Source organism: Bos taurus, chromosome 8 (assembly GCF_002263795.3).
Source record: "Bos taurus isolate L1 Dominette 01449 registration number 42190680 breed Hereford chromosome 8, ARS-UCD2.0, whole genome shotgun sequence".
Classification (NCBI taxonomy): domain Eukaryota; kingdom Metazoa; phylum Chordata; class Mammalia; order Artiodactyla; family Bovidae; genus Bos; species Bos taurus.
The window spans coordinates 65,901,534-65,914,455 of NC_037335.1; the positions used below are offsets into that span (position 1 = coordinate 65,901,534).

Below are 12,922 nucleotides of genomic sequence, written 5' to 3' on the forward strand. Positions count from 1 at the left end.
ACAAAGTCTCCAACTAAATAAAGTGTTAGTTGCTTAGTCGTGTATCACCCTTTGGGACCCCATGGACTGTAGCCTGCCAGGATCCTCTGCCTGTGGGATTCTCTAGGCAAGAACACTGGAGTAGATTGCCATTCCCTTCTCCAGTGGATCTTCCTGACCCAGGAATCAAAGCCGAGACTCCTTCACTGCAGACAGATTCTTTATGTTTGAGCCACTGGGGAAACCCGACTAAAGAAGGTAGCTCAAAGGGTAAAACCAGGAGCTTTACATCAGCTGTCTGCTAGCAAGTCCCTGCTTTGGGTGCTGCTTTCAACCTTCCTCACTTAGGGCTGCCCTTGTCATGCAGTGGCTCCAGTGCTGATGTCTGTCCAGAGATCAATGTTGTACACTGCACATGGGCCTCTGCCTGCAAGTCTCAATCTCTTGTGTGTTGTGTTTCATCTCTTATTTGTGAAACTCCATCCTGAATGTCTGCTCAAGTACTTTAGCAGCATTGCTCTTTTTGGTTTTAATTGGCATCAATCACTGAGGTGCCTACTAACTCATTTTAAATGGATTTCCTGTTAAAGATTAAACAGTTTTCACAGGTGACAACTTTTCTGTTTCAGACAACTTAGGGCCCATGAGAAGGGGTTTCAGAGCTCAGCTGATCTGGTTTCTAAGTCTGGCTTGCTTTGTGACACATCCTTTAAACTCTCTGAAGTTAGTCTGCCTATTCATTAAATGGGCATATAACATTTACTTCAAAGGGATGCTGTGACCATCTATTTAGATCACACACACACACACACACACACACACACACACAGAGAGACTGGTGTATAGGCTTTAAAAAAATAATGAACACTTAATGTAAATCATTACTTTATTTTAAAATCAGAAATAAAATATTCAGGTCCTGGGATATATAGTAGGTACTGAAAATATGTGTGTTTAATGAATGCAGGTCATTCTACTGCTTGTGGCTTTTTTCAGGGTTCTAAATGCACCCTTCAAGCAAGATTTGCTGTCAGTGTTTCCCCAGGCCTGTTGATTAATGGGGTGGCTGGGTGAGTAGGAAGAGTTCATGATTCCCAGGGGCCCTGAATATGAATGGAAAATCTAGAAAGTTGAGAATCTCCATACTTGGGCAAATTCTCAGAAGTTCTACTTGTAAACTCTTGTGACCTTGCCAAGTTATTTTCATTTTCTATTCCTGTTTTTTTTTTTACTCAGGTTGCAGAATAGAAATAATAGAAACACCTTCTCTGCTTTGTGTTCAGGCATATAATGCCCTGCTCAGAGCTGAAGTTCCTTTCATGTTCTGATCACTTTGGATGGCACAAGAATGCCTGGAGCCTGTTCATAAGTCTCAGCACATTGCTATGAGTGCTCATAACTGCTCAGCACAGTTTTAGGAGAGTATTGATCCTAGTCATGCTATGCTTACACTGCCTTCATTTACACCTGCTGGCAGCCTCTTCAGAAAATAGAGGAGGCCACCAGGCTTATTTCAAAGTCATGGATGTTGAAATCCTTTTGACTCCATGGAACAACAGCCCTTTATCTGTATAGTCTGAAATCTGTATTTATTTGTGATGCCTTTTATATTGCTTTGTTTTTCAGTATGATGCTTTTGGGAATTGTTATTGAAGAATTTGAGTGAAAAGCAATACACATACAGTATACAGAAGTTGATACAAAACTCTTCATTCATCAATTAAGTTATTCAGTTTACTTCCTTAATGTAAGGTCACTTCCATGATGATGTTTGGAATAAGATTCCTTCTCCCAGGGTGCCAGTTTTTAGTTTTCGGTATCTGCAGACCATAACTCTCAAATCTCCAAGTAAGAATACACATAATAAAATGATGACATTACAGTAGAAGTGGGGTAGTTTTTAAAATTATTTTTATATCCCCTTTATTGAAATGTGTTTTGACATATAACACTGTACATATAACTCTACATATTTTGAAATGATTACTATAATAGGGTTTTTAAAAATACAAATCATTAAATGAGTTGAGAAAACAAGAACAGTCTTTTTTACAACAGTTCTCAATACATGCAAATATTTCCTTCAAACAAGTGATTACTTGTCCTACTTTTTTTTTTCAACTAAAAACAAACAAACAAAAACACACTTTTCCTAGCATCAGTGTTCGTGCTCAAGCATCATCACCATGGTGAAGTTCGGTCTCCTTAGACTAAAGTCCATTGAACCACTCAGCTGCTGAGAGTGGGAAACCTGCAAGTGAAGGAGCCAGGACCCCGGATCAAGAGCGACCTCCCCAGCGTCGTCTGTAGAGAGTTCAAGTTGAAGACCTTCAACGATCTGACTCGCACTTCCGCCCGCCACCGCCAGGGGCGCCCGGGCCTCGCGGAGCTTGCAGCGCGGCAGGAGCCGGTGGGGGTGGGGGGGGGTGGGGGTGGGGGTGTGGCTGCAGGTTGGGGCTCCCGCCCCGCCGGCTGCGCGGGTTCGCAGTGCGCTGAGGAGGAAGCGCTGGCGACCCCGAGAGGGAGGGAGCAGGCAGATCCCAGCTCAGAGCACCTGCCTGGACACCGTGGGATTTTGGGGTGGGGGAGCCCCGGCGACTTTGAGCATGGACCCCGTCGCGGGAACCTTTCTCAGGATGCTCTTTCTTTTGTCTGCCCAACCCTGGAGTACATTAGCAGCAGGGAATACTTGTGAGTACAGCACATCTTTTAAAACTTATGCTGACAACTTAGAATTCGTGTTATTAAAAAATAATAATAATTGAATTTTACAAATGGACTAGTTGGCCTGTTTCTGAAAATGAGGCATTTAAAAAACATCGCAAAGTCCCAACGCTTGGATAGGAACAGTTTACAATGGTTTTCCCACTTGTCAGGTCTGTGAAACACAAAGCCTGTTTGACTTTTTGTCTGTGAGCTGAATTTTGTCTGTGTGCTGTTGTTTTGAATATTCATTGAGAAAGCTCAAGTTCTAGTAAAACCTAAAATTAGCATGAGAATATTGAGGCGGACAGAGACCAGAGAGAGAAAGAAGAAGAGAAGATCATGCCAGTGTGGTCATTTGTTTCTTTTTAATACCAATGCATTTTGTTGGATTAATGTAAGAAAGAAAATCGCTGGCCGACCTGGCCGGGTCCTGCATTAGCATAGATGGTTGCTGCTGGGGCTCTGCGGAATTGGGTACCAAGAATTCGGGAGCTGCACAGGCGGGCGGGCTCCGCAGCAGAGCTCAGATGGCAAACCTGGATAGTCAGAATTCCGGTAAGGATAGACCCTTCAAAGGTAGATGGCTTTTGCTGAAAGGAAAAATAAAACCTGCCATTCAGGTTCATTTGCAAGTGTACATGCTTGTATATTGTGATCTGTTGTGTTTCTGATTTTGTTGGTTCCGTGAAGATATATTAACCCCTCAGTTCTGAACTAGCACCATGAGTGATCTGAAGATGCTAGTCAAAGTGATTCAGCTGACCTCAGGGCATTTTAATCTGAAAATCAGAAAAAGTTTTCCAAGTGTTATTCAGATTAAAATCTCCATCACAGAGCTTTTCTTTTCTTGAGGGATTTTAAGAAAGCCCCCATGTCCTCCTTCCACATCATATTCCCTTGAAGAATTTTTAAAAATCAAGTTGTAGGGAGTAAGGTAAGCTAGTATGTATTTCAAGAAAGTGCTAGTAGGCATGTTTAGAAACTGATCTTGTTTCTGGATATCCAGATTTAGCTGGAGTGGGGGAGGGGAAACAACTCTGCCCTCACAGTGAAGTTTGCACTAAAGTGAAAAGCATTTTGTACAAATACAGTTACCCTTCCAGCATTCATCCATATATGCCCAGTCTGTGATACTTTTGTGCTGTCATCATTTAGTATTAGCTCATTTAATGCCATATTATGTGAGTCACTCCTAAAAATGAGCGTTAGCAAATCCTGCCCTGTGTTTCAGACACAATTTTAATTATCTTTGTGTACAACTTCCATGAGTTAATTAAAATGGGGGCATTTACATGAAATCCGTAGGTCCTGCAAGTCACTTTGTCACTTTGCTGAGAACTTAAAAATGACTAGTACTGAATGATTTGCTAATCTGAAAGAATTATAGAATAATTTAATGCAGTACCCTGAGGTGCAATTGAAAAGTCACTGGAGGTCACTCTTACTTAAAGGAAGCAGCTTCAACAGTCCTTCCCTTGTAAGATAAGCAGAGTTCTGTGCTGCCTTTCTTGTTTCCTTAGATGTGATTATAAGGTACTGGCAAGATCAGTTGTTTGTATATTTATTTTTTTCTCTTTGTGTTTTGTCCCCTGAAATCCACAGAGGTATAATGTTCTTCATACTGAGCATCTTTTTAGCAGTCACATGCTCTGAGGTGCTTCGTGTCTGAATAGCCAGGCAGATATCCCTTTCTGAGTTGGATATGTCTCCCAACTCAGTCCACCTGGATCTCTGGCTGACTTCAAATATCATTGCTAGTTTTAACTTTTCAGCCTCTGTTTTATTTAGATGTATTTAGTACTCTTGTCTAAAGTTCAGTGAATTAAAAGTACCTATGTAAATTTGCATTGTTAAGAACATTTGAGATTCTATAGTTAAAATCCTTGATCACCACACAGATGGCTGTTACAGTTGATCAAGTGTGAAGTATATATTTAAATGACTTTGTAGACTTAAAGATTCATAGAGACTACACAAAGTGATAATTTCTTGGTAATCGCACTTGACAGTATCCTTTGTAACCATAGCTTCAGAGGCCAGTGAATCTCATTATAATCCATATTAGCTAATTGGATCAACTGGGTTTTTCCTTAACTCTAGAATGTTTGGGAGGCATTTGTTTGTATATGTAGATTTATATACAAACAAGGTGTTTCAAGCATGTATTTGAAATTTGTTATTACTTAAGTCAGGGTAGAGGTTTTTTTGTTTTTGTTTTTTTCAGTCCTGTCCCATCATTTGAGAAATTCTAAAAAGGAGTTTGCCACCTGGATGGGAATTAGGCTTATGAAAAAGAAATCATAAACATCAGCATTGCTCAAAGCTTTTGATGGCTAACCTTTTTATTCCTAAGAAGTATTTTAAGAACTCAAGTAATCCTTTCAGATAAGATTTTAAAACTAACAAAAATGAAATATTCTTGAGCCCTAATAAGAAAATAATGATAACTGCATGTAAATTTTTAAAAGGTACAGATCTTTCCCCCTAAAGGATCCAGAGACATTTTTACTCTGTTTACAGCTTATTCTTAGTAGTAAATCATACAGAGGGGTCAGCCTGGGTGAGGTTCTGGCATAAGACATCCTCTCAAGATATAAGACTTGCTTGAAACATTTGGCATCTCAGAAATTACCCATGTTTTGAAATGAATCTTTACAATTAATGGCAAGATTTAAGACAGAAAAAGTCTGTATGGAGAGAGTAATGTTTCTAAAGAGCAAAAACCATGGACTTTATGTGCGTGTGTATATATATGTATTCTCTGCCTTTTTGAAGATAAAACAAGTTGAATGGGCAGCATCTCCAAATTTTGACCTAGGACTTGATATGTAAAAATCATGTACCTCTACTTGGTTTGCCTTCTCGTACTCTATGTACTTAGTCAAGATGACTAAGATACTCTCTGCATCTTAGTCAAGATTCTAGTGGAATCTAAGATTCCAGTTCTTAACTGGAACTGAAGAGGAAAGTTAGAATATAGATCCCAAGTTAGAGTCCTGTTTGTGAGAAGATGTGGTGAAGACAGTGGCTGGTTCACTTACTTTCCACTATGAGCCACAAGTGGAAGAAGGCAGTAGCTCTCTGCTTTAAGATTATCCCTGTGAATCTACTATTTCTTTGTGAATTTCCAGATCTTTGGGGAAAGAGGGAGGAGAAGAAGAAGAGGTATAATCTGAATAGAAAATGTCAATATTTTGATTGCATATTTGGTGTTGTAAATCTGTCTCCTGGATCACATATCACTTTGATGAGTAAGGGTCAGTCTTTCCTATTAAGGAACAATACAATTGGAAGTTAATTTACAGCTGAATTATTTTCCTAGAAGTTGATGCCCTCCCTAACCCTACTCCCCACTGAAAAGAAAAAGGACTGAAGCCTGTGTTAGACATTTCAACTGCTGTTGATGGTGATTATTTAACATGAATGATGACATTTATAGATGAAGGGATTCGATTTAATGAGTATGACCCACTCAACTCCACCTTGCAATTTTCTCTAGAATCTTCATTTTGTTTCCTTCCTCTGTCAAAAGTGTCCTTGTTATGAGGGGGGAAAAGATATATTCTGGCCCACGACAGGTGGGGCATACAATTTGAATGACTGTTTTAGGAGTGATAATCAGGACTTGTTTTTATCCATCAATATTTCTTCTCTTAACTCCTGCATATGTGTGAGAGGTCTCTGCTCATGATTGAGGGTTGTTGGCCAACATGGAAAACAAACCTGTCATCCTCATGTGATACCTAATGCTTGATCTAAGCAATAAATGTATTAGCACCTCAGTTTGAAGATTTGTATCAGATTTGAATCCTTTCTTCATTGGAGGGTTGGCTTCCTTATGTGCTGAAGTGTTATTGTGTCATCTTTAATGAAAGTTTATTATTATATTCCTCTCATAGAAATTATCACACAATATTATTATTTTGAAATAAAAATAATATAGATAGTATAATAGTGAGACACATTATATGAATTATCCTAACCCAATAATTTGATTAACCTGAAGAATTTGGTATAAAGGTAAATGCAAGCAGAATGGAGGAACTGAACATAATGCTTCAACTGCTAAGAAGTATAAAATCACGAGAATTTAGGTGAATGTCTAATAGTGCGTTTATCACATGTGCCTTCTTGAGGATATTGTTTTCAGAACTCTTTGTCATTTCAGTGGGCACTGATTCTGTGTAATTATTTGCTAAGTGTCATCTACATACTTTACTGCTAAGTGAGCACCATCAGTCTCAAGTACTGCTATGTGTGCTATGACTGTATAGTCCATAAAGAAGTTTTCACCTTGGATAATATGGACTAAAATCCTGCTAATGTTTTGGTTGGTGCAGGTTTCTTTGTGTCTCATAGTGTGCTTAATGTTTATCTGAAGTAAGTCTGCTTCTCCAAATTAATCAGGATTATCCCTGTGAATCTACTCTTTATGAATTTCCTTATCTTTGGGGAGGAAGAAGAGATATAATCTGAATAGGAAAATGTCAGTATTTTGGTTGCATATTTAAATTGAATTATTTGTGACTGCCCATTTCTGAAAGGCATTAGACCATCCGTAATATGTTCCTTGATTTAGGAAGAGAGCCTATCAGAGGATGTGCCCCTGGAACAAGTGAACAGGGAATCCATTCGTGATGTAATGAAACGTGTTGAGGAAAATGAGCATGGAATATGGACAGAAGCATAGTAAGCAATGGATCAGTCTTTTTGGAAAGAATCAAAAAACTAGTAAACAGACTTAAAAAAAATCATATTTGAATAAACTTCCCAGAAATACTGAGGTCAGGACATTTTTAAAATTTAGGGAAAACAGTGGCAGTTTTTTCCTCAAAAATGACAAAAAAAAAAACAAAACTTACTGAGTCCATGTGACTATCAACATGGAGTGACAGGCAAGGCTAGAGCTGTGCTTTGGGGGGCCTGAAGCTTATGCAGTTTGGGGAGACTCTTTAAGCAAACAAACATAATGACTCTAAGGACAGATTATCAGTGACCTTACCACACCTGAAAACCTGTTTTGGGGAGAAGACTGCAGCTCAAGAAAATCTGCTCCTTTGAGTAAATCAACCAAATCAGGAAGGAAGGAAGGAAGGAAAGTCGCTCAGTCATGTCCACCTTTTTGCGACCCCACGGACTCTACAGTCCATGGAATTCTCCAGGCTAGAATACTGGAGTGGGTGGCCTTTCTCTTCTCCAGGGAATCTTCCCAGCCTGGGGATTGAACCCAGGTCTCCTGCATTGCAGGTAGATTCTTTGCCAACAGAGTCACAAGGGAAGCACACCAAATCAGGAATCCATTTGTAAAAAAAAAAAAAAAAAATTCAAAAGTACTAAATAAAGGACATTCTCAGTAACAAAAATCTCAATTAACTGAGCAAGTTTTAACTTGAATTTTCCCCTTTAAACCGAAATCAGAATTTCAATATGTAAGTATACTTATAAAAGTTTAAAAGAGCTCAAACAATTTGGAACTAATAGAACCAGGGTTTACCTGTAATTCTGATTTAAATCTTGAAAAGCAAGTATGAAATTAACCTCTAAATCTTCTCCCTACTTACATTTTAGAGCCCTTAAAGGCTTGGCGTCAACATCCAGAGTTCTTTAGAGTAACTTCTGAAGAGTTCCCACTCCATCTGCCCTCTGTGGTCCTCTGTAGCACCGATTGCTTTCAGTGTCTGTTGCACAATATTGGATAACTTTAAAAAACTGAATTACTTATGTCTGCCCATTTCTGAACAGCATTAGACCATGTGTAATACATTCTTTCAAAATATCATACTTGTTTTTCCCAGTTTGAGTTATGTGGCATAATTTTAAAGTCAATGTGCTAAGAACAATTATACATAACTTTTAAGTTAAGCAAAAATTAATACATTGCAAATCAACTATACTCCAATACGAAATTTAAAAAATTAAAGATAATAATATAGCATGATCTTTTGATATTATGCAGGAAAATTGTTTAATAGACCCATATGATTGTTTAAGTATCTAGAAGAATGCACCTATGTCTGACTTGGTCGTTTAGTATTTGATTAGAGTTTGGACACTACAATTGATGATTTCTTTTTCCATCAGGTACACATGATAACTACAGGTTTGTATTGCCTTGTAGAGCACTGATCAGCTTTTATGTAACCTAGCAATCTCATTCTAACCTTCCTCTAGAAATGCTTGTAAATTCCTAGTTTCTCAAAATACTCTTTTACTGGAGTAGGCATTAATGAGTTTATAAATCTTTAGCATACAGTTGTTCTATATTTGTACGTGTTATGTTTTTAACGTTTTGAAAATATTGCTTTGACATAGAGATTGCACATATCTGGCAGGTAAAAATATAATCTTGTGTGATAATAAATATGCTTAGTTTGGTTGTTGCTTTAAAATACATTTTCTTTCTGGTTCATTGGAAACTTCCCTTTTTAATAATAAAATAGGGAGTCTGGCTCACAATAAATAGTAAAAATATTCTCCTTAGTTTCCAGGTAATGGGTATTTTCAATGTACTGATTTGAAATGAAATTGAAACATAAAGTATTTGACATTTTAAGTAGTTTGAAGTTAAAAGCTTTATAATTTAAACTAAGTAATTTTTATTTAAAAATATATACCCATTTCATGGGCAAATTAAAAAAAAAAATTCCTCCAAGGCTGTTAATCACAGATGAAAAACAAAAGGTATATCCTACCAGAATATGGATTTTATTACATTTTTATTCAGTAGTATGCCAGGATATGATACTCATGGAGGATGTGTTAGTTATACTAACTTATGGAGAAAAACATGAAAAATCTTTGCATTTTTAAGTGGCAAATATTATATTTTCAGATGTGTCACTTTAGTGATATGATAAATGGTGTATCAGATATTTAAATTTATCTGTTCCTGAGTTTTATTGAGGGCTTCCCAGGTGGCACAGTGGTAAAGAGTCCACCTCCCAATGCAGGAGACTCAGGAGACATGAGTTTGATCCCAGGGTCAGGAAGATACCCTGGAGGATGAAATGGCAACCCGTTCCAGAATTCTTGCCCGGAGATTCCCATGGATAGAGGAGCCTGGTGGGCTACAGTCCACGGGGTCACAAAGAGGCAGACATGACTAAGCAACTGAGCACATATGCACACCCAAGTTTTACTGAGATGTGGCTTTGATAACGTATCACCTGTGGTTCCATCACTTGCCTTAGTTGCTGTCACCTGAAGAGAAGGGATTTTTATGCTGCATGTTCACTGGACCTCTGAGGGAGGAAGGGGCTTATTCCAAATAAGATTCCACCTTATTTTGAATCAGTGGCAGTTTAAATAACCTCAGTAGCCATATAACGCTGTGGCTTAGACCTTGTGTTCCCACATCCTCATTTCAGCATCATCTCACTACTTACAGTGTTCAAGACTCAATAGAAAGTTTCTCTGGAGTTTAGAAGCAAGCATGATACTGCTGTTTAGATGAATACGGAGTGACCTGCTGCCTTGGGACAGATCAGGTGCCACCTGCACCTCTCAAGGTTGTAATTAATTTTTTTATTTTAACATTTTTAAATCCTCAGGAAACCAAAGAGCTTGATAAGGTTAAGCTGGATGAATACATAAGGAATGGTGAATTGGTGGGGAAGTGGCAGAATGATACTTCTGTGTGCAGATATGTCTGTGTGTCTTAGGGGACAGACACACAGTTCTCTCTGGTAGGGCAGAGAGAACTGCTGATGGAATTAAAAACTGTCAATAGTTATAAGAGAGGCACAGACTGGATTAGGTGACAATCCAGTTATGGGATGGAACTATTTCTTATTTACTATGACGCAAAAGCAAATATTATTTACTTAGGATTTCTGAGTATGTGAGCAATCAAGAAATATAACGACATCTGTCCCGACCCAGTTGAACCCAGTTGAAACTATTGCCTGCATGTGTCATAGGTATTCTGTGTTCTAGGAGATTGGTATGCAGTCACCCTTAGAACCAGCAGCACTTAACCTGCCTCTGAGGCCTTCCCAGGTCCTGGTTCCTGTTAGTATAGTACTAAGGGATGGCTGGTAGGATTTTCATTTAAAGGCCAGTAGATATAATAAAGGGAATCCAATTAGCATTAGAAAATATTTCAATAATTTGATTCAAGTCAAAGAAAGTCATTTTAATCAAAACTATTGTAGAAGAAAATATTTTAACAACTGTTAATATTTAAATGTCTCAGATTTGGCTGATTTAAGAAAAATAATATGTATCTATTGACATCTGTTTGAATGTTTGGAGATTATAAAAATTAAAGATTTGTCATGTAGCTTTACTTTTGCTGTGTTTTTGATATTTAAAAACTTGAGAATAAGGACATTGCTACACTAAAAGTAATACAATGTAAAAAGAAAAAAATAAATAGCTGTGTAATGTCATAAAGCTAGCCAGCTGCTGTGTGTGAGTAATTCTTAGGTTTCTCTGCAATGGTCTTGATTCATGGACGTTCTGATAAGAAAACCTGTGAACTTGACATTTCAAGCCTATCCTTCTCTATATGTGAACTGTTCCATCACTGTGGGGGGTTAAAAAATTGGGGGACTGAAGAGGATATGAAGAGTTTAGTTAGATATATTTAAGAGAGTTTAAGGGAGCAAACACCAATTACTTTTTGCATTCTTAAATTTACAGGGAACATTTCTGAAAAAAAATTGGGCATAGAACACAGTAGAATTGACAAATCTCAGAGTCAGTTACCAATTAGAGAAAGTCGAATGATCTATTTTGAACTCTGGTACAAGGTTAAGAAACATAATATCAATTTTCCAGATTATAAGAATAAATGTTTCATCATCATAATTTACTATTCTTTGTCATGATGAACTACTGATCTCTTTTAAGAAACATGAAAATCTAATCTTTGGGAGATTTGCATTGCTATTGACTGATTTCACTTATTCTTCTTATAGGTGATATTAATAGGATTCAGTTTTTGGAAGAGAGGCTGGATGTTTGTCTAGAAAAAGATGCTTTTCCTCATGAATTTTGTTGTAAGGTGAGGCAGGAGTGGGAAGATACATCCTGCAGACTATTGTGCAGTTGAACAGGGAAAGGACATACGTTGGATATTAATCAGCATCCCAGGTTCCTAGGAATAAGACTGGGTTACCCACCCTCCCTTACCCTCCCTCCCAACCCCCAGCATCCACATGCCAGAGCCTCCCATTTTCTTAGATGAGGTGATGCTGAGTGGCTGCCTGGGCCGACTTGCATGGGTTTTGTTGGCCAAAGAGTGGTCCTTCCTCTTTCACGACTTCCTCTGGGCTCCATCCCGAGGCCTTCTGCTGTTACTCCATCTTACAGGTGTAAGAAGGACTGAAGTGGGAGGATGGCAGTGAGAATGAAAAAGTGACACTGCACATAAAGAACACTTTCAGAACTTAATGGTTGTTTGATTATATGTGGAGTAATAAGAAATGGGAGTGTCAAGGATTGGGGTATTGGCAAGTGACTTAAACAAAAAGGGGAATTGTTCACATCATTTCATTTCAGGCAAGATTAGATCCAGGTGAGGTGATGCCATCAGTGTCAGCCTCTCTTCATCTTTCAACCCTGTCTTTCCAGTGTTGGTTTGATGCTCAGGCAACAATCTGCTTGGTAGCTCCATATCCAAGGTCAACCTTCATAGCCAAAGTGATAGAATGCTTTCTTCTATTTGGACTTTGGACCTTATCACCTGAAGCATTAAGCATGCACTTATTTATTTATCCCTTCAACCCAAGCTCCAAGAAAGCAAAGACTTCCTTTTTCTTTTTTGTTGTTTCCACTTCATGGTCCCCAGAGCTCAGGGGTAAGTCCTGGAAGACAGTGGGTTGGGTTCTCAATATATGTTTTTGGGTAAGTAAAAGTGTGAATGATTCTCTTTCTCAAAACATCCAGCAAGATCCCCAGGTCTATTATAGCTTTCACTGTTTTGACAGTGTTGTGATTGCTCTTTTCTAGCTACTATGACAGGAAAGGGTGGCTTTCTTGTGACCAAGGGAGGAGCCAGGAAGTGACTGCAACTTGATCTTTGACCAGGTGCTTTGACTGCATCACTTTGGAAAGAAAGCAAAATGCACCATCCATTTAAGTAATTAGTTTAACATCTATTATGAAAAGTATTAGCTTCCAGGCTCTTATCAGCTTCATAGAACAGACGGTTGGATAAGTGTCTTCCTCCTTAATCAGATTTTAAACTTCCTGAAAACAGAATCTTCTTTCTTTGTCCCTACATTGCTCTGCT

General features: G+C 38.3%; 1 protein-coding gene across 4 annotated transcripts in view; it reads left to right on the forward strand.

Annotated features, from left to right (window-relative positions):
- Positions 1-2,401: 2,401 nt before the first annotated feature.
- Positions 2,402-12,922, forward strand: part of CNTNAP3 (contactin associated protein family member 3) — a 236,007-nt gene continuing 225,486 nt past the window's right edge. For 3 of the 4 annotated variants that reach the window (XM_024995997.2, XM_024995998.2, XM_059889290.1), the window contains exon 1: positions 2,402-2,670. In XM_024995997.2, the coding sequence (XP_024851765.1) occupies positions 2,586-2,670 (85 nt within the window). In that variant the 5' untranslated portion in view covers positions 2,402-2,585. 4 annotated transcript variants of the gene reach the window in all.